The 22776-nt window shown below is 41.1% G+C and overlaps 1 protein-coding gene across 7 annotated transcripts; it reads left to right on the plus strand.

Annotated features, from left to right (window-relative positions):
- Positions 1 to 132: 132 nt before the first annotated feature.
- Positions 133 to 16008, plus strand: DFFB (DNA fragmentation factor subunit beta). 7 transcript variants are annotated; one of them, XM_075604929.1, is made up of 8 exons: positions 183 to 799; positions 1993 to 2283; positions 2371 to 2497; positions 3833 to 4021; positions 6370 to 6449; positions 13247 to 13417; positions 14755 to 14855; positions 15607 to 16008. In XM_075604929.1, exons 3-8 carry the CDS (start codon positions 2434 to 2436, stop codon positions 15824 to 15826), a joined length of 825 nt encoding a protein of 274 aa, XP_075461044.1. In that variant the 5' UTR covers positions 183 to 799; positions 1993 to 2283; positions 2371 to 2433; the 3' UTR covers positions 15827 to 16008. The 7 variants fall into 7 exon arrangements, with proteins under 7 accessions (XP_075461041.1, XP_075461044.1, XP_075461042.1 ...); XM_075604928.1 differs by having other exon boundaries at positions 195 to 334; XM_075604931.1 differs by having other exon boundaries at positions 195 to 334; positions 2391 to 2497.
- The last annotated feature ends 6768 nt before the right edge of the window (positions 16009 to 22776 follow it).

Below are 22776 nucleotides of genomic sequence, written 5' to 3' on the forward strand. Positions count from 1 at the left end.
TCTGGGGCTTGTAGTCCTACAGTGTATGGTTCAATCCAGCGCTGCAGAGGGCCGTCGTAACAGGAACAGAGAATAGATGTGCGCATGCGTTACAGTCTACGGTGCCCAAGCAGTCAGGGCTCCTGCCCTGACGTAAGAGATGCGCATGCGCAGAATGTTCCCCACCGAAAGACAGCAGGAAATGCTGTAAGAAGAGCGGCTTATGGGCAGCAATACCTCAATGCAGGCGAAGCGCAATATCTTTAAAATCAGGACTTTGGAAAGCGAAGATAAATATGGAGTAGCCTGCAAAGACTTGAAAGAGCTGAAGCAGAAAGGATGCAAAAAGTTTCAGGTCTATTGCAAAGTTGCATGTCAGACTGTTGCTACAGTATCTGTACCGTGACATACACTGGAGCTCTTTGTCTTCATATCTGCGGGGGCCATTGTGCTTCACGCATCGCAAAACACAGGGGTAGCCAACTCCAGTCCTCAAGGGTCCGGTATTAGGGATATCCCTGCTTTAGCACAGCAGATGGCTTAATTAGTGGTTCAGTGAGCCGACTGTGCTAAAGCAGGGATATCCCCAATACCTGGCCTGTTGGTGGCACTTGGAGTTGGCCACCCCTGTTACATTTTGTGTTGTAACATGCTAGTGATATTTGGATGTTGCTCTAATGAACTGTAAAGAGTTCACACTTAAATTGGATTTAATGACGAACAAAAAAAATTGGACGTATTGGTACCTTATTTAATGAGAAAAAGAAACAAAAAAAGGAATATAAAAGGAAAAACAGGTAGTATGATGGTCCAAAAAAAGGTATAAAATAGTTTTTTCCAACATGTTCTTAAAGCAGGAATCCCACTTCCTCGTTTTTATTTTATTTTAGCAGTATTTGAACGGGGGTCCTGGAGCTGATCCGTGCTAATTTCAGCTGCGGGAAGTCCCAGATTCTTGAGATATCTACAGTTTTAGGTGCCAATACTCTCCTCACACGTATGAGAATTAAAAATGGGTGCCCAATTGCGGGCCAAGAGGAATCCGTAACTTATGACGTTGCAGTTTCCTGTTTGACAATTGCTAACACCATGTTAAAATAACCAGGAAATAAACCGGCACCTAAACCTGTAAAGTATCTCGAGAACCGCGGATCCCCTTACTTAAAAATACAGTGGCACGAGTTTCGGCCTGAAGCACTTTGTCACTTGCACCAGGCCATAATTAGACTAAGTGAATCGTGCTAGGAGAGTTAACACTGGCATTCGAACTGGGTTCAACCGGCTTTAAAAGAGCAGTGCTCTTACCACTAAGCTAGTACAATAATGTATTTATTCGAAAGTATGTATTTGAATCGATCTGCTTGGATAAACAACATCACATACAGAACAAGGGCTAATAGAACAAAATATACCTTTCACACATTATATAAAACCGAGCTAGTTGGGTGCCTGCGTCCCACTCTCCAGCTGTTTAGAAAATTTTAGTATGTGACATACAGATGTAGTTAAGGAGATTGCACCTGCTGATAATGCAGAATCTCGCATTATAAAGCAGAATATAAGAATTCCCATAGGACTGAATGGCATTAATAATGTTGAATATCCCTCCATAATGCAGTAGCGGGTGCAATAACATTGGCTACATCTGTAAACAACATAATGCAAACACTATGGGTGCTGGAGGAGGCTATTGGTTTGTAGTGGGACCTACTGTACTAGCTTAATTAAGCACAAATGTAAACTAGTATGTATGCAGCCGATTTTGTGGTTACAAAATAGACAAGTGTTCTAAAATCTACTGAATCAATACTACTGGTTAAAGCTGCAGACCAAGCAATATCCTACATGTGTTTTTTTTTAAATAAATTAGTTCTGTACTATGAGAGAATACTTGTAGCATTTTTTTTTTAAACAACTCTGAATTAAATTTTTAATGCATAATAATGTAATATGCATTTTTTGTTTCTATAGCAACCATTTACAAAGTCACATCCCCTTCCTCATCTGAAACAGGCGCTGGCACACCCCTTTTTTGAGCCCTGCCCTCTCTCTAGCAGTGCACCAATTGTATCTAGTGACTGCCTGGTCACATGATCTTCCCAACAGAACTTTGCATCTTTGGTCCTCTTCTGCAGCACTGACAACCATTTAGTAAACCCCGTGCCGAATCTTCACTGATTAAGCACAGGAGAACGGATCGATCGGCAACTTAGTCAATTACTTATTGTGTGGATTGTATTGAAGCACATATTAAAGGGAAAAAGAAAAAGCGGGAGATTGGACTGCTGCTTTAACTAAAGAAAGGCATGTAACATTTGTATTTTAGATTTTCTAATTTCTCATGGTTTAATATAAAATGAATAAGTAGATCCATCTTTGTTTTATTTAAAGCTGCCTCTTTCAACCACAAGGTTATGCTTGTATGAGGATGGAACAGAATTGAGTGAAGATTACATGAAGAGAATTCCGGATAATACAGAACTTGTATTACTCACAGCTGGACAGACATGGCAGGGATGTAAGTAATAGACATTTTTTTTTATAATGTCTGGGTGATTTTGCAGACCGTAATTATTGGCTTTTAACTTATGATACCCACATTAAATCCAGTTATAACTTTGACGCTTGCTCTGTGTGAGATGTGAAACTAGCTTGTTTCCCACAGAGTAGGGAAAAATGCAGCCTTTTCTGCCTTCATATAAAAAAAGATAAACATTAATACGGTTTGATGTTCTATAACATTTGAGTAAATTCAATAGCATTTCTAAAACATAGCTTTGCACTGTAAGATAGCATTATTTTTTGTAACAATGGCTGTCCACGGAATGGGACCTTTGACGCTGCCGTTCTGCCGCCAAGGACAGTCAGCCGCCGGCTAGTTCACCCCTAAGGTAAGTGATTAGCATTAGGGGTTAACTTAAAGGGTTTTAGGCTACGGGGTTAAGGTTACTTGTTTTAAGGTAAAGATTAGCAGGGGTTAACAGGTTAGGGGGTTATGGTATATATTACCTTGGGAACAAAACGGGCAGTGGCTAAATGTTCCGGTGCCTAAACAGCGGCGGCAGAGTGACCGCGGCAGAGAAAAAAGGTCCTAGACATCCCGTCCATGTTTGTTTTGTGTGATTATATGGTCCGTAACATGTTTGAAAAGGGTAATCATGCCTTACGTCATATACACATTTGTGCTGAAATGAGTTTTTAGAACACATCCACAATGCTAAAACTCTGCTATAGACACATTCTGGTATATACATCCACCACCAGTTTATGTTCTTCCAAATCTAAGGCTGTCTCACATTTTAATCTGGTCTGTAACTGTTACATACGCCCATAACATATATTTTCTTTAACTGTGCATGCAATGTCTTGTATATAATGTATACCCTGTTCATTTATGTAACTGTATTTGTAACCATGTATTATTTGTCTTAACTCTGTGCCCAGGACATACTTGAAAACGAGAGGTAACTCTCAATGTATTACTTCCTGGTAAAATATTTTATAAATAAATAAATATACTACAACAATGCTCCCCACTATCTCTGAACCTAAAGCAGTGGTGGGAGTTGCCATTTCTCTTCTGTCATGAGTGGCATTCCCAAGACGTGTGTGTCTCCGTTTTCAAAAGAAAATGCCCAATCAACTGCAGACGAGTGGCCAACATAGACTTAAATACTAAATGTAGGACATAGAATAATGAAAAGCTACTTTGACTTATATATACATACAAATGTTTTTACAGTATTACATTTCTTTTTGACTGCTATTTTAAAACAAACTGAAGATTGAAATGACCAATAAATGCCAGGACTTTTGTAATGCATTCTGTTTTTTTTGTACTTCCCAATAAAAGATATCACAGACATTGACCGATTTCTAAACGCGTTTTACAAAAGGCAAACTGATGTTGTGGAGGCTGCATGGAAATTGCTGGCAGATGAAAATGCTCCTAAAAGACAAAAAATGCTTGTAGACTTCATTCATAACCTGAATGAAAATATCGTGGCAGAAAGTCGCGAAGAAGACAAATCATGGTTTGAAGGTTAGTTTACTGTTCTCTAACTTGTGGAAGTCTGCAATTGTAAAGCGCTTGTTCTGTCCATGTTCTTTTAATTCCGTGAGTTGGTCATATGCAAAATGTAGAAAACAAAGACTAGAAGGAGACAATCTGATGGAAATATAAATTTGCTGCAGCTCTGTAGCAAACTGGTTCTATTTCCTATAATTCCCCTCTTTTGTGTGTGGGCTATGGCTACGCTTATTCTCTCCACTTTTCTGTATCTAACAAAGGCCCTTATTTACTAAGTGGGACTATTCCAACAACTCTTTACAGTAGCAGATGACACTTTGACCCATTCAAGTGAATGGGAATGTTGAATACCACCTCTTAGTAAATATGGGCCATAGTCCTGCATGGCTTCACATAGAGTTGGGCAATATACAGATATGATGGCGATACTACGATAATTGAAAAGTGGATATTGCCATTCTTTTTATTATGGGGATAGGTGTTGGTCACCTATGGAAGTTGGTGACGTGCGGTTTAGATGCGGTTGCCTCATAGAAGGCAGATATACCAATGTAAAAGGTGATCCCAGAACCCATCTTCACTAACCACGTTTCGATGATCGCAGTACCTCTCCTTTTCCAAATCAGTGTGCCCCTTTCCTCTTAATCCATTCCCTACCCCTTATCGCTGATGTTTACTGATAGGCGGCAGTAAGGACGTTTAATTTCAAATCTAGTTTATATAAAAACACTTAACTTGTAATACATGTTAACACTAAATACTTGCCAAATTATTTATTATAAATTGTAATTTTTATCTATTAAACAAATTGATAGTGATAAATATTATGAGTTTTTGTCATTTCCAAGCCTAGCTCTGCAGGGGATTTCATTGCCTCCTGTAAGATGATTTCTTTTTGTTCATGGTCTTGCTTACAAACTGGGTTACAGACTGGATCACATATTGTACCATCAAACTGGATAGCCTTGCTTTCTTTATTATATGTTCTTTGTCTTGTGTCAACACTGCGTTTCACAAAGTAACATAATTGCTCTCCCCTCAACATTTAGGATTGAAACCCTAACAGTTTCTGTCTATACATTTCTCCTTCATCTTCCTCTATAATTAACATGTTCACACACTTAAAGCAACAAAACTTAAAAAATCCTATAAAAAAAAAAAATCAGTTCTGTAGTATTAGATAATACAGTCACCATTTGTTTTTAATGTATTGATCATTCTTTGGTTGCTTCAGCAACAATGTAGAAAGTCACATCCACTTCCTCTTTTGAAACAGGCTGACACCTTTTTGAGCTTTGGGAACAAAGTATCACAAACAGATCTGTTACTGTGTTACAAACAGCAGAATGTCTATTACTGTGAAAGCTGTAACAATGTGTTACACGTACTAATATAATGTTACATATCAGCTGCAGCATGTCACAGATTGCAGCACAAAGTTAGAAGGCGGCTATTTCGTTAATCACACAATCAGGATTTTTACAGATTTATAACAGGAGCACCAAACGATTGCCAGCTCAGGTAAGAATGTAGAATTATACTGTACATAGTCACATGCTTTACATATAAAAATAAGAAAAGAAAATGGGGGGGGAGGGGAGAGAGAATGTAGTATTGCTGCTTTAGACCACTTACATCTAAGGCAAGACAGACAATGTCCTGTCCCAGACTAGTAAATTGAGGACAAAATGAAGACATGCTAACAATAAAAAAAAAATGCTTTAACAAGATCTTGATACAGTACCTGCAAAAATAAGAAAACTATGTACATTTTATGTATATTATGTAATTGTAATACGTTCTTGTCTGTTCCTAAAAGCACATATTGTACTTCCTTTTTTTTTTAATAGTTTATACTAAACCAGGGGTGCTCAAACTGGGGGGCGCAGCGGTTGCAAAAGCTCCATGCTCTTCCCCAAGGCATTTAAATTAAATGCCGGGGGGATCGCTTGAGGTCTCTGCAACCTGAACTAACCTTGATTAAGAAGGCTGCTGTGACGAGTCGCCACGGCAACGATGTCATGTGACCCCTTGGTGGCATTTGGCGCCTGTCGCCATGGCAACGTGGCATCAAATGACGTCGGCACAAGTAGTGAGGGGGTGCACAAGCACAGGGGGGGAGGGAAAAGGCTTGGGGCGCAGCTCTAATAGTTTGCGCACCCCTGTACTAAACAGTAAGCTAACTTCCATATTATGAAAGTTCGTGCCTGAGGGGAATGATGGGCTCTGTATCACTGGTTTTAGGACACCTCATGTAGAATCTAACTCTAATTCCAGCTCTTTAAGAAGTTCCTTCAATCGACAATTATGTAAAATAAATTATATTGTCCAGGATTACATTTTTTGTTTGTTTGTTTTAGGTATAGAACCTCGATTCAAAACTAAATCTAGCTACATGAGGTACAGCTGTGAAGGCAGAATAAGGAGCTATATGAAAGAGGTACAAATGTTTCCATATTGGTGAACAATGACTTTTTGTGTCTAATTTATCACCACAAAGGAGACAACTCAGACTGCAGTAGTTTTTTCCCCCTGACATTTTCTTATAAATAATTCAGTAAATTAGCCAATAGATTTTTATAAATGTATAGGCATACCCCGCTTTAACATACGCAATGGGACCGGAGCATGTATGTAAAGTGAAAATGTACTTAAAGTGAAGCACTGCCTTTTTTCCACTTTACAATGCATGTACTGTACTGCAAACATCATACACGTGCATAACTGATGTAAATAATGCATTTGTAACCAAAATAAATACAGTAGGCTTTATTCAAATAAAATGAATGGGAGGAAGCAAGGAGGTGAGAGGCGCGCACGCGGGTCAGTACTGTATAGCAGCTCTCTCCTTCTCGCAGTCTCTCTCTCACTCAGTCTCTCTGTCTCTCTCTCTCTCACTCAGTCTCTCTGTCTCTCTCTCTCAGTCTCTCTGTCTCTCACTCAGTCAGTCACGCACTCAGTCTCACACACACACACACACACACTCAGTCAGTCACACACGCACACACTCAGTCTCACTCAGTCACTCAGTCACACGCTCAGTCACTCAGTCACACGCTCAGTCACTCAGTCACACGCTCAGTCACACGCTCAGTCACTCAGTCGCACGCTCAGTCACACGCTCAGTCACTCAGTCGCACGCTCAGTCACTCAGTCGCACGCTCAGTCACTCAGTCGCACGCTCAGTCACACGCTCAGTCGCTCAGTCGCACGCTCAGTCACTCAGTCGCTCAGTCGCACGCTCAGTCGCACGCTCAGTCGCTCAGTCGCACGCTCAGTCGCTCAGTCGCACGCTCAGTCGCTCAGTCGCACGCTCAGTCGCTCAGTCGCACGCTCAGTCGCTCAGTCGCTCAGTCGCACGCTCAGTCGCTCAGTCGCTCAGTCGCACGCTCAGTCACTCAGTCGCTCAGTCGCACGCTCAGTCGCACGCTCAGTCGCTCAGTCGCACGCTCAGTCGCACGCTCAGTCGCTCAGTCGCTCAGTCGCACGCTCAGTCGCTCAGTCGCTCAGTCGCACGCTCAGTCGCTCAGTCGCTCAGTCGCACGCTCAGTCGCTCAGTCGCTCAGTCGCACGCTCAGTCGCTCAGTCGCACGCTCAGTCGCACGCTCAGTCGCTCAGTCGCACGCTCAGTCGCACGCTCAGTCGCTCAGTCGCACGCTCAGTCGCACGCTCAGTCGCACGCTCAGTCGCTCAGTCGCACGCTCAGTCGCACGCTCAGTCGCTCAGTCACACGCTCAGTCACACGCTCAGTCGCTCAGTCGCTCAGTCACACGCTCAGTCGCTCAGTCACACGCTCAGTTGCTCAGTCGCTCAGTCACACGCTCAGTCACACGCTCAGTCGCTCAGTCACACGCTCAGTCGCTCAGTCACACGCTCAGTCGCTCAGTCACACGCTCAGTCGCTCAGTCACACGCTCAGTCGCTCAGTCACACGCTCAGTCGCTCAGTCACACGCTCAGTCGCTCAGTCACACGCACAGTCACACGCACAGTCACACGCACAGTCACACGCACAGTCACACGCACAGTCACACGCACAGTCACACGCACAGTCACACGCACAGTCACACGCACAGTCACACGCACAGTCACACAGTCACACACACAGTCACACTCAGTCACACTCAGTCACACACAGTCACACACAGTCACACACAGTCACACACAGTCACACACAGTCACACAAGTAAGCAAAGACTGCAGCAGAAGATCTTCTCCCCCTCACACTGCAGTCTGTAATTCACATCACATGCAAAGCTTCGCAGAGCTCGGAGGAGGGAGGAGGGAGGAGGGAGGAGGGGGGAGAAGGAGGAAGCAGAGTCACGGGCGGACTCACTGGTTTAGCTGCTGCTTTAGGAAGCGTGATTGCAGGGGGAACGGACACAGATGGGAGGGGGAACGGACAAAGATGGGAAGGGGAACGGACACAGATGGGAGGGCAGAGGGAACAGGGAGATCGAGCGCTCCATAATGAAGACAAGCATGAAGGAGGTTGCAGGAGTGTTGAGTTGCGCACGCTGCCCCCTGGTGTCCGTACTCGCGAAGCACGTGTACGTACACAGGGGTAAGGTGCAACACAAAAAAATGTACGTACTTGTGAGTGTACGTAAAGCGGGTGTATGTAAAACGGGGTATGCCTGTAGTAACATGCCAAACGGATGTGTCAAAAGCTAAATATAAAAGCAGGGACTAAAAGGTAGCGTATACCACATTTCACAATTTCAACATATAGCCCGATCAGTTAATAGGAATAAAAAAACAAAAAAACAATTCACAATTTGTTTTGCATAGGATTCAGTTTGAGTTGACGTTTGACAGCAGAATACTGTACATTTGAGGCCGAAGGTGTGTTAAATCAGCTATAAGGTACACCCCTACGTGTGTATTATAGTTGCTGGCTAACCAATAATTATACCAAATATAGATGGTGATATCGGCCATTAAATGACCGGGAAAATATACTGACCAAAGCAATAGTCGCCTAAAACAAAATGTACAGAAAGATAAATAATCACTAATTAGGACCTACTATAAACAAATATCAAACCAATTCTTTTGAAAAAATAAAGTCCAAAGTCAATCAGATAGACGGGAATCCAGACTGGAGCGAACTGCAGCTTCTATATTGATGTTGCCACATCAAGGATACCTAGATAAAAAAAAGAAGAAGAGCAAGCTCCATAGCATAATACTGTATGATTGTATTTTAATAAAATAAATTTAAAAAAAAAGCCCTCTTGGACATACACTCACAAGATGACTAAATAAAAAGGCGTTTATGAGAGATAATCTCAATCGTAATGACATCACCGTCAAAAGTCAGCAGAAGTTCTCATCGCCATAAAGATAGTGTTCCCCAACCAAGTAATGCAGTATGGAACAAAGTTGCACAAAGCAGATGTACTGATACACTCACAGCACTTGGTGATCCAATCGCATGGAGCCTGGACAGGAATCAGATGTAAACCTCCACAACTCACACCGCCCTAACCGGGCTGGAGAGGCGTCCTACTTCACACTGCAGTGAGAGTCCCCTTGAATTAGGCTGGATGTATTCAGAGCTATATTTCCAATACATGCGGCAGGGCTTCCTCGTGGCTATACCAGGGACTTCCGTGAGGTGACGTCAACACGCGCAACGCACCGTCCTAACGCGTTTCGTCACTGTACGCGACTTCGTCAGAGGATGATTGGCCAGTAGCGGAGTCTTCCTTAAGTAGCCAGTGTTATTAAACAACAGCTAAATGATTTAACAGAATGTGCATGTGTTGGTTCTATTTTAGCATACAATACAGGAGACTATTCCGCTGCTGGCCAGTCATAATTGCATATGCATATACCACAAAAGACACCAATGTGATAGATAAATTACATAGATGCAATCTGAGTGATTTAAGGGGCAAATAACAATAAACTCCTTAATATAAAACAATAAGCACATGTGCAAAAATATATTGAATATATGGATATTAGTAAACTTTAAAATGTCCCATAGCACTCAGAGTGCATCCAAAATGGATAAAATATAATGAATGATACAAAAATAAAAATAAAATATAAAATGAATAAAAAAATTATTTATGGAATACAAATTTCAAACTGGAGTAACTTGAGAATGAGAACCTAATGTGATAAGTAAATTTGGATTAAAATACCAATAATAATCAAATATAAGTAACTAAAACAAGGGTATTAATAAAAAACAAAAAGAGGACAATATGTTGGCTATACTGAAAGATGTAAAAACTGGAGAATAGAAACAAACAGGGAGAACCAAAAGGACAACAAAGCAACATACACGAATGTATATGCACTAGACTAGAATGCTAATGTTTACACATTCATTCAATCCAGATGGAGCCAGGGTACCAAGTGTATAGATCCAAAAGGATTCACGCACACACAATGCTTTAAATCTGTCACCTCCTAATTTTGAAGTGTTAATACATTCCAGACCTATCACTTTAAGTCAAGAAGGATCTTTAGAGTGGGCCTGGGCAAAATGTCTTGAGACACTATGTGTGAGTACTCCCCTTATAATAGCTCTACGATGTTCCAGAAACCTCACATTAAGCGGTCTCTTGGTGTGACCTATATACTGTAAATTGCAGGAGCATGATAGAGCATAAACTACATAGGTAGTCAGACAGTTGATGTTGTTGTGATGTGAGGAACCATTGGTATGAGAGATAAAGGAATCTCCCAACACAATGTGCCTACACATAAGACATCTAGTTCTATCACACCGAAAGGTACTCTTGGACTTGTGATGTTTAGGCCCTGGGTTATCTAGTTGTCTAAGTCTGCTTGGTGCTAGTGTGTTTTTGATATTTCTCCCTTTACGGAAGACTACTTGAGCAGACCGAGACAACTGATCCTTCAGATGTGGATCACAGGTAAGCACCCTCCAGTGTTTGTTTAATATTTGAACAACTTTGTTCGATTGGCTGCTATATCTGGTGATAAACTTGGCATTGCTTACTGAGTGTTTCTTTCGTGCTGTTTTATCACTGGTGTTAATCTTAACCACACTGTGTTTCTTCTTTGATTTTTCATGCAATACCACTCTCTCAATTGATCTAATAAAAAAAAATATATATATATATATATATTTTTTTTATTGGAAAGAAGACCTTCAAGCGCTACAATGAAAATTATCCAAAAGTGTAAATAACCACAGTGCAATAATAAACAATTATTGACAACAATATGTCTATAAGGAGGGTTTAACCAAAAATACCTGACCCTAATAAATGCAGCCAACTAGGTCCACGACCCCACAAACGCAGAGAGAAAAAAAAACTGTGGAACAATGACCTAGGCGCAGAAAAAAAGAGAAAGGGGGAGGGGGAAAAACATAGAGTAGTATGTCTCAACTATCACTCTTCTTACTTAATTTATTTCACAATCCACGCTATCGTGGATTGAGAAATAAATCAAGTAAGAAGAGTGATCCCACCAAGTGTGAAAACGAACCCATTCATACAGGAGAAACTACAATAGTTCCAGATCCCATTTATGTGGATAAATGCTTATATTATCCACCTAAGGGTGAGTGTATCCCTCACCATCTATCTGTGACGCTTATTGAGACATATTACTCTGTTTCCCCCCCCCTTTCTCTTTTTTCTGCGCTTAGGTCATTCTTCCACAATATATATATATTTATAGTATTCGAACCGTAGGGTCCGCCAGGGCTGACCATGCTATTTTTACACTTCATGGCTACTTAAACATGGCATCCCCAGTCGTCTAATAGGAAACCGCAACTTCCTCTATGGCAGCTTCCTATTGGCCAGCAGTTTGGCGGCCATTCTGAATTCCCTAAAATGGGAGGTGAACACTGGTACCTAAAAAGTATTTTTAAAACTGGGGGATCCCCAGAGCTGGAAAAAGTGATGTCCAGCTCAGGAGGACTCCCCAGTTTGAATACTGTAAACAAATCAATAAAACAAGAAGCCAGAATTGCTACTTTTGGGGTATCAGCATTGATTTCTCACTATGTCCATGCTCAGAACTCTCCACCTTCACTGCTCCTTCACCTTAAGCCTTTCCCACTCACTGCAGTACACGCCAAGCCCGTTCTCTTCCCTCCTTTAAATCAAGCCTAAAAACATACCTTCTGCATGAAGCATTTCACTGAATGGAGGAAATAACAGAGCACTACTCATGGACATCAAATATTAAAAAAAAAAAAATAGAAAAGTTTGCATTCCATAATTCCATTGGCTACGGTTTCTGGACTGTGTTTACATTTCCTTCACTATTATTAGTGTTAGTTATTGAACCAGTATGCCACACAAAGTACCTGTCCTATACTTAAGCTATTCATTCCAGAGGTTCGATACATGAGTACATCACATTTTTTAAAATTCTTATTGTGTCTGTACATAAAGAGGTCATTAGCACCACACAAGCTAGCTATTTTGAAGCATTTCACTGGCCTGGGCTCCTAGTTACTGCCCCACATCCTGTCTCGCCTATCAATCACCATTTGGTCAAGCATTGCTAACTCACTTACCTGTCTGCTAACATACCACTTTTATTTTACATTCTCTGGGGCAGGGATTACCTTTCCCATGGTTTCATTTTGTTGAACTTATAGTATTATAATTCCCTGTAATGTATTCTCTCATAATGCACTGTGTACGTTGTTAACACTATATAAATAAAAATAGACATACGTACAAGTCAAATTCAGGTAGATGCTGATGAATTCCTAAATTCTAAAAGTGAAAATTAGATACACAGGAGATATTAAACGTGAAGTATTATAAAGTAATAGTTGTAGAGGATACTGCTGGATGGGATAAAAGAAAAAGTCTTCATATTTTAAAAACAATAAGGAACTTGTTACCCACTTTCTGTTCACAGTACAGCTAGCTGAATAATAAACACTTTTTTAGCACAATGAATCAGAGCAAGGCTGAAGATGTTCTTTAATGACACTTAGCTTGAGCCAACAGGAATTATTATGCGGTCTTTATTCCTACCTTTTAACCCTCTCAGTGCTTGAATGGCTTTGAAAATAATTACAAAGAGAAGCTTTGCCAGCATTGAAGGGGCTAACAGCAATTTACTTGGGGGGCGGGGGCAGGCTATTTCACTTAAAACAGCATTGTCTTAAATGTGCCATTTCTTTGGCCTCAAGGCTAGTAGAATGATAGATTTCATAAAAATGCAAATACTTTTATTAGCAAGATAGTAAGAGCTCCTCTAAAGTAGTTTTTTCTCCTTAGGTGGAACACTACACTGCTACTGTAGATCCAGTGGCAAGGGACGAATACAAGCGAATCACTGAGACCATGTGTAATGAACTGAAAGCTGTGAAATACAATGGCTGTTACTTTGATAGAAAGGAACAGAAGGCTAATAGTCTTTGTACTTCGGAAGGATGGTTTTCTTGCCAAGTAAGACACATCCTCAATTTACAACACTAGTAATGAAAATGTCGGCAAGCACAGATTTCTGCCGAGGGCAAAAGAGAAGATAGCATTTTAAGAACAGAAAAAGATATAAAAGCAAATGTTAACATATTTAAGAAATTTAAAATTTAGATCTAAAAAGTAGCTATAAAAATGATACAGAATGTTATTGTAACATTGAGATCTTTTATATTGTGTAGAACTGCTGTATGCACGGCTATGTTCACACACAATTAATTCTTGCCCCAAGGAAATTACATTCTAATTTGGTACCTTCGATAAAGTGACTTTCCAAAGGTTACACAAAGCCGGATTTGAATCGTGTTCCTTTTATACTGAATGAAGCAGCACATACTGGTGCCGAAATCCAGATGATAATTTCTAGGCCTAGAGTGACTAAAGGGTGAATTTAGTAAATGCATACTAAAGTTTAGCACATTTTAGTTAATCTGAGCCATACGGTGTTATATAAGCGTAAAATTGGTTTGAGATTTTCAGATGTGGAGTATACTCTTTTTATTCCAAAAGTTCCCTTACATAAAAAAAAATTAAAAATCAAGATTATTTGATGGAACCAAATTGTTTATAATCTAGTGGTGCATGTATATTAATGACATTTTTAAACCCTCACTATTTGTGAGAGGCAGTGAGTCACCAAAATCTAAGATGCCATGAAGTCATACAAAGCAACCCATGTTATAAGGAACATGCTACTTATACAGATGTAGCAATGGTTGTTGCACTTGGGGCTTGTTTATGGTGTGATTTTCTGTGGTATAACTGCCATTAAATCTTATAGAAAATCTCCAGTCTTCTATTTTATAATATTCTGCATTATCACAGGGTGCTATAACTTTTGCTATATCTGTGTGTTTATTTATAAATCTGTTTTAGTGGGTGATCTAAATATACAGAAGAAACTTGACCTGCATGAAAACTGTAGTAGCCCTGAAGGGGGTAATCAGCATTGCGGACAGTAACTGGCACTTACACATCTGCAGTCTATCATAAAAATAGAAAACATTAGGCATTGCTGCCTTATTGTATGCAGTTCTCTCGGCTGAGAGGAGGATGCAAGAGGCGTTTAGGACAAAGTCCAAGAATTACAGCATTGGTATGGACCTGCAAACAAAGGCAAAGGAGTTTTGAATATCAATGCTATAATTTTTCTACCTCTGTTAGTAAATTTTTCGACCATAAAAAGTAAATTAAATACTAATTGTTAGTATTAATATAACATAACTTTTCACTATACTAACATACAACCATGCAGTGATATAATGAAAGGAAAGTACTCAAAGAAGCCAATTACTATTTTCTAGGGACCCTTTGACATCGATGACTGCAGTTCCAAGCATTCCATTAATCCATACAGTAACAGAGAGAGCAGGGTTCTCTTTAGTACATGGAACCTGGATCACAGGTAAGTGGAACATTGTCTTTGGCATTGAAGTATGCTGAACCAGGCAGATACATAATCTATTTACAAGTCTCTCCAAAAGTACAGACTTTAGCTTCTACAGGGACAAATCCATTAACATTGTAAGCTACATCTACCTATACTATTATTGAATTTTAGTGTGCATTAGAAGCGCCTTGTTGCAAATGTGCAAAGTGATTTTCAGTATGTATACATTAAGCCAAGCTCTCCAAAATGAGAAGCATTTCAAACCCTATGACTAAACCATTAATATATAGGGCAGATTAATCAAGAATCGATAAAGGTTAGCTCACCCGATCCAGCGTGAACTCCCATTCAGTCAATAAGAGTGAATGACTAATGAGGTACTCAAAACTGTATCAGCTTCTGATGATTGTGCTCCTTAGTGCAGTTTATTGGCACTGTGATAGTGATAACTTAGCTTTTGCTTTAAGAAAGATTTTAAATGTTTTGAAAGTAAATTGTTAAAAAAATAAATAAATAATTCATACATTTTCTACAATTTTACTTGTAGTTAATCCTTTACTTTTATAAAATACTGGTGTTTAAATGTATAGAAAAAATACCATATTAGTGGGGTAAACTTGGCTAATGTACCTGTTGGGTTCATGTGCACTTTAACTTTTACAGGCCTAATGGTCTAGGTGCTGCTACGATTTTCTGTTGCAAAGAAATATCACTGATTGTCTAATGGTTTATGCAAACTCACTTTTTTTTTTTAAATGTTCTTTAGAATTGAGAAGAAACGAACCATCGTCCCATCCCTCGTTAAAGCTGTGAAGGAACGTAATGGGAGACAAGTGAACTGGCAGTATTTTTTTAACCTGTTATTTACGATGGAAAACCTAAAACTGGTTCACATCGCCTGCCATAAAAAGACTCATCATAACTTGTCCTGTGACTGCTCCATGATTTACAGAAAAACTAAAATCCCCCATAGACCTGTGAAATGAAATGCAGATGGTTGACATCCAAACGCACCAAGAGTTTTTATAGATACTATAGACTTGAGTGTAATGCTATCATGTGTACTTGTTATGCACTCCAGTGCAATATTTTGTATGTAGTTCTCTCCATATCAACATGTCGGCAGTGAAAGCTGCTACACAAAAATAAAAAAATTGTAGTAAACAGATATTTCATGCTTAGCCAAAAGTGCTTCTTACTCTGTCACTTGTATTCAACACATCCGAGTGAAGACCTGGCTGCTACATTTGACTATACAGAAATATTTTCTCACAGAAAAGCTCATTTTAAAATCACTATAATTTTTTGTTTTGGTCAATGTCAGAGCATTTACACTTTCTACTCACCTGTTTGATATAAAATATATAGTGCGAGTGTGTAAGAACTTTGCTAGTTGGACAGATAATAGTAGGAAATACCATTAGAAAAGCCGAAACTAAAAATAAGGAGATTGGTTGTTTGACAAATCTATCCACTTAGTGGGTTGCAATATATTAAGGGTACCGCGCTACAGCTATGTAATGAGTGTGGGTTATAGTGCTGGGAAAGGTGCTTTGGGTAGTGAAGACATATATATATATATATATATATATATATATATATATATATAGCAGAGAGCAAGAAACCCAGATAAAGCACTCAATTCCCTATTCTGAATGAAAATATGAATGAATTAAAAATAAATCTTTAATGATCATCAATATTAAATTGATGGGGGTTAAAATCAAGGCAATTGACACACATATGAATCCTATGTCTAGTACATAAGGTCCTCTGGATTCAATTAACACGAAACCCTTCAATGGTCAGCAGACGAGCGCAGAATATCAGGGATGTATTAGTCCACAGTCATTTCAGCGAAGCCCAGCCAAGAACTTTGTTACCCCCCAAACCAAAGTCTAGTCTCCCTCTCTGACTTAGGGATTTAGTTTCAGTTCTTTTAAGTGTACAGCATTCTATAGTGCCACATTGGTTAACAGGGCAGATGTACTCCTGCCATTATACTAATCACTATAAGTCTATTTGCTAATTTTCATGGATGGTCTGAATCCACCTGAGGGTTGCCTCATCAACAACTCTTATCCTATATCTGTGATATCCATCACAGTGGATTTTTATGTTCATCAAATATTAATACTTTTTCATAACACTCTCTGATACTAAGTAGGGAGGTAGTCATATCCCCCTATTGCCCCTGATTTGTACAATGAGGACATTCTTCCTTCCACTTCGGTATTACCTTGTGTCATTCTTTCACAGAGTAATTAGTATATTGCAACAGTAGCATAGCTGGCTTAAAATACTTTTGCATTAACTAGTGCTATTTTATAGTATATGGTATACTGCCACATATGATACTCAGTACCAGTATACATTAGATGGTCTGATTTCTTTCTTCCTAGACCATCACATAGTGTGACATTCACAGTGAGTTCATCTGCCAATAGAAACGTGAGACATCACATATAAACCAACCTTCTTTCTATTGGACCCCCCCCCCCCCCCTCATATTTTCCTTGAGAAAGAGTTTCACGTGAAACGCGCGCTTCGGCCAATTCACACGTGCAAGCACTGACATGGCAGCAAGCAGTATCGCACAGCGATCAGCTGCCAGTCTTCACCGCTGCACAAGATATATCAGAGGATTTATGGTGTGTACTCTTTATCAACAGTAGCTGTGGAGTAGTTTAGTTTTGCTTGTAGATAGCCTGTTCCACTGTACTGCACGGTCGAGCTCATTCACCAAAATGGGCATAGGCATACATATTGCCACACTGTTGCATTGCTGTTGGGAGCACTGAGCATGTATATATAGTTACCTCTGTGGTGTAGTGTAGCCAATACAGGGGGTTCCCAGGGTTACCTTCTAATTTTGGTTAGACAGTGTTGCACAGTACCCAGCGGTTGAGCCCATTCATTAATATGAGCATAGGTATTCACATCTGCCACACCGCAGTCTCTGTACCTATGTGCTAGCACTCTTATCAGTTGAGTTATCACTGTGGTAGTTTCAAGCTGCACTCTGGGACTCCAGGTATATTTTAAAGGCTGTGAAAGCAACAAAAACACCCGGCGCCTAGGTGAAAGATAAGGTATAGCAATATAAGAACAAAATAAAGTGCAGGTGGAGTATAAATGAATGAATAAAAGATGTTAGCCTGATGGCAGCGTCTCGCCCTTAAATGAACCTCCCTTCTTGGTTCTGGTAGAAGATGCTGATAATAAAATCAGGGAGCTCACGCCATCGTTGGATACATAGAAAAGAAAACAAAATATAGTGCAATCCTGTCTGGGCACGGAATTGGGGGTAGAATACACTCCAGGAAACACACTCACAAGGTAGCAATGTTATACAAGCCTTGAGCCCCAAAATGGCGAGTGGTGTCATGGAATGGATGCACTTCACTTCTCTGAATGCTTGTTAACGGTGCTCCAACAATATCCACCCCATACGGTATAAACAGAGACAAAGAACAAAATAGTGTAGAAGGTACAAATCTATTGATGTAGGAAAAAATCTCTGAAATGCACACTCACATTTGGACCTTTACACCGGACAATGTAGGGAAAGTGATGGGTTCGCCGTTAGTGGTGATGAAACGCAGGACACATCGCGTCAGCCAGCAGCAGCCTTCTCAATGGGGACTGTTGTGCACACAGACCTCGTCTTACTCGTATCCTTCTGCTGCTCGTTTCCGCATGTAATCTATGCGTTCTAGCCGGCGTCTCAGCGTGATGAAATCACCCTCTCGGTCGCGATCCCAAAATCACCAACTCTGTGTTTCGCAAAAATGCTTCGTCAGGAGTTGTAAGAATGACGCTAGACGATCTTCCTTAAGTAGTTCTTGCTAACCAATGGTGTTGGTACTTCCCTAAAACCAGACTTATTGCTCAGTTGTTATACAGAAATCAGAATGCTCCGATCTGGGTCACAGTACCTCTAACCACCAATGGTAGTGTTCTGTGTTGGATCAAAGTTCATCTTATGCTAATCAAAACTCTAATCAGATACAAAACAGTGCTCTAATCCGATATACATATACATGCATGTGAACTGGTAGAAAACAACATAAAATGAACTTAAGCTAACTTTAATACATGAACTTAAAACACCAGTATCAACATAATTAAAAAACGTATATATATAAAATACAATTGTAATGCAATGAACTAAATATATAGGATACCTAAATTTGTATGAAATGTGTAAATATGTATAAGAACCCTAGATAATCATGAAATAGAATCTGGGGAGAAACAAATTGATGATTAAAAACACCCGAGAGGGCAGTGAGCCACTCACTGCATACATGGATGATAAATAGTCAAACATGAAATGCATAGATGGTCAATAGATGGTATCCTATAAAACTTATCGTGTTGATATCTACTTATAGGGCTAGATTTCCCGGTTAGAAATATAAAAATATCAAAACCCGGTTTCACATATTCTCATTACATATTCAATGTCTTTTAACCTTAGAGTTTTCCCGCTTAGTAAATTGTTCTTGGTTTCTTGTTGAGACTTAATGTCCTTTGACTCTATAGTCAAACAAAAAGAAAATAGCTCCTCTAAGTCTTTGGGTCAAAGCCCTCTCACCCATCACCGGGAGTCTCACTCCGTGTATTCACCGGTGTCGTCCGACGATCAGCTTTGGCTGACCGGCCCTTACAAAACAAACCGCCGACTCCAACACGTATATCATGCTGACCCTGTAGTAAATTGGGGAAAACTGGAAAGGACTGGAAAGGAAACGGAGAGAACAGAAAAGAGAAAACAAATATGGCTGCATATCAGGGAATCATTCCGAGTTCCCCTTGGTTGCCGAGTCATCGGTCAAGAAGATAACCACAGATTTGCCTAGAGACCCTCAAAACCGCCATTAGTCTTGAATCTTTTATCTCCGGGCCACCTCAGCAGATCGATCGTCATCCGTACTATCTTCACGGGGTCCTCGGTGCTGTCCCAAACCCCCTCGGAGTCAGATCCAGAGCCGCCAGGAAAGATGCCGATTACTCGAGGTAGCGAAGGGAGACCTGTCTGCCACTATGGTTTACCACCAAACGGAACGGGAAGCCCCACCGATATCAAATACCCTTTTCCTGAAGCGCTGCCGTCACTGGACGCAGTCCCCTCCTCCTCTCAATTGTCATCCTGGAAGATCTGGATGGAGCAGTTTTCAAATTCAATTGAGCCGCTGTTTCTGCTGCCTTTTATAATTCTTTCTTTGGTTGCATATTGGTGGAGTCTTAGGACTACATCTCTGCTTCATTTAGGGTCGTCAAATCTCAGTCTAAGGGCTCTGTGAGCTCTATCTTGCAACTGGGCGTCAATTGATGTTAACTGTCTCTTAAGATATGGCTGGAGGGCTTCTGCAGAGACCGACTCAGGGATATGGCAACTCGTAGGTTCTGCCTTTGCTCCTTGTTCTCCAAGTCATCTATACCGTCCCTCATAGCCCTTATCTCTTCATTGAGACGCAGGACCTCATCGTCACTATTTACCTGATTTTGCAGAGAGATGTCCATTTTATTTTCAAGGTCTGTAGTTCGTTTAGACAATAAAGGAACTTCTGCTTTAAATTCTCTTACTGCTTTATCCAGAGTTGACTGAAAGCTTGCTTGCATCTCTTTTAACATGTTCTGGAGGTCCCTTTTAGTAATTACTGTGTCTCCCTCAGACATGGACTGTTCACTATCAGAAGCTGCTCTCCGCTCTGCTCCCTCACTTGCTGGAGCCCTCTCAGACTGATATCTAAGGGTGGCCTTTCTGTTGTGGATATCCCCCTCCACATACATACCTGCTCTCTCTCCTTTGTTATTTTAAGAGTGTGCACGCTCCCGTGAACACTGCTCAGCGGTGCCATCTTTCCTCTTCTCTGGAGGCGGTTCTTGCATGCGCCCGAGACGGGACAGATCCGGGGTCTCGGCATCAGCACCTTCTTTGATGACATCACTATGTTCACCCACACCCGTCGGACGCCCCGTGGTGTGCATTTGGGCGGCGATCGGACGCTTTTGTGGGCTTATTCGGCGAGTTGCACAGAGCATCCTTAGCTCGCGTGCACCCACATTGACGTCGCATGCACGCCTCTAAAGCAGGGATTTAATGTTACATTATTTAGGTCAGCGCTAAACTTTGGAATTATTCCTACACCATAAAGTTTTTGCCGTGTTTGGATGGGTGTGATATCACATTTAGGCATCATTTAAAGAAGGGTTATTTCCCGCTCTTCACTAGTGTTGCCAGGTGGCTTGTCCAAAAATACTGGACAATGCAAAAGATGCGCTACACCCCCCCCAATACATATAAAAATATGCCCTCAATACATATGAAAAATATCCCCACACCCCCAATACATAAAATACCCTCCCCAATACACATAAAATACCCTCCCAATCCATATACAAAATACCCCCATCTCCCCCCAATCCATACATAAAAAAATACACCTCACCCCCCACTACATATACAAAATATAACCCCCCCAGTACATATACAAATACACCTCCACCCCCCCAATACATATACAAAATACAATCCCCCCAGTACATATAAAAATATACCCCCAACCCCCCCCAATACATTTAACAAATATCCCAACCTTCCCCCCCAATGCATATAAAAATCAAATTTGCTTTGGGGGTGGTCTCAGGTCAGGTCCGGTAGCTGCAGGATTGGGGGGTGGATCGGTGGCTTAGGATGGGACGGTGGCTGTGGGAGGGCCAGTGACTGTGGGGGAGGAGGGGCAGTGAGCCATTGGCTGCGTGGAGGGGGAGGGCGTTGCTGCCTTGTGGTAGGACCGTGGCTGCAAAGGGGGGGCCGTTTCTGCGGGAGGGCAGGTGACTATGGGGAGGGGGGGCACGCAGCGGGCCGATGGCTGGGGGGTCGGTGGCTGTGGGGCACCAGGTCACAGAACAAGCTGCCACTCCCGTCTCTCAACCGCTGCAGGCATCTCCCTCACTGTCTGTCCCACGCCGAGGTGTCTGATGCAGACATCATGTGCTCTGGAAGGTTAGCCCAGCTGACTTCCGGCGCTGACATCAGAGAGACCCGGCGCACGTGTCAGCAGCAGACACCTCGGCGTGGGACAGACAATGAGGGAGAAGTCTGCAGCAGGAGAGAGGCGGGACCGGCAGCAAGTGCCCTGACCTGCCGCCGGGTGACCCACAGCCACCCTGCGTTCGGAGAGAGGTAATACTGGACACATACATGTCCGGTATTACCCTTCATTTGATACCGTACTCGGGGGCAAAATACCGGGCTGCCCGGTTCCAAACAGGACATCTGGCAACCCTACAGTCTTCACTACAGCAAAAGACCCATTTCAGGGTTTGGATAGGAGTAACACCAAGACTATCATAATGCAATGTTATGCTACAATAACGTCACATTAACCCTTTTCTAATGAGATATAGTACAGCTGTTGTTTTTGAAAATAATTAGTTTTGTGAAGACAGCATTAACTCTGGGAACATAATGTTGATTCTTATATTATGTAGTGTCACGGTATGTTCCTCGATTTAATGGAGCTTAGTGCATCTAGGCCTTTGTATCAAATGGAATAATACTGAATAAGTATTCTTGTCTGCTTTGCTCAGACACTAACATCCCGACTTGCCAAATAAAATACCCAGAACACCTACAAGCTCATATTGAACCCTCAAAATAACCACAACATATATAAGCATATAAGTGTCACAGAGGAGTGCTACTGAGCATGGCAAAATATATTTAAAACCAGAGACAGAACATGAAACACAGACAGAGCTCAGTGCACATCCAATGAAACTTATACACGGTACAGTGCCTAAATATATATGTATAGATATCTTTTGAATAAAATGGTCTTTTAGTTTAACTCTTTGGCCAAAGTGTTGTAAGCCCTTGAGCCACTACACGGCAGACCACATCTCAAGGGTACCTAACACTAAT

Source organism: Ascaphus truei, chromosome 6 (genome assembly GCF_040206685.1).
Source record: "Ascaphus truei isolate aAscTru1 chromosome 6, aAscTru1.hap1, whole genome shotgun sequence".
NCBI classification, from domain to species: Eukaryota; Metazoa; Chordata; class Amphibia; order Anura; family Ascaphidae; genus Ascaphus; species Ascaphus truei.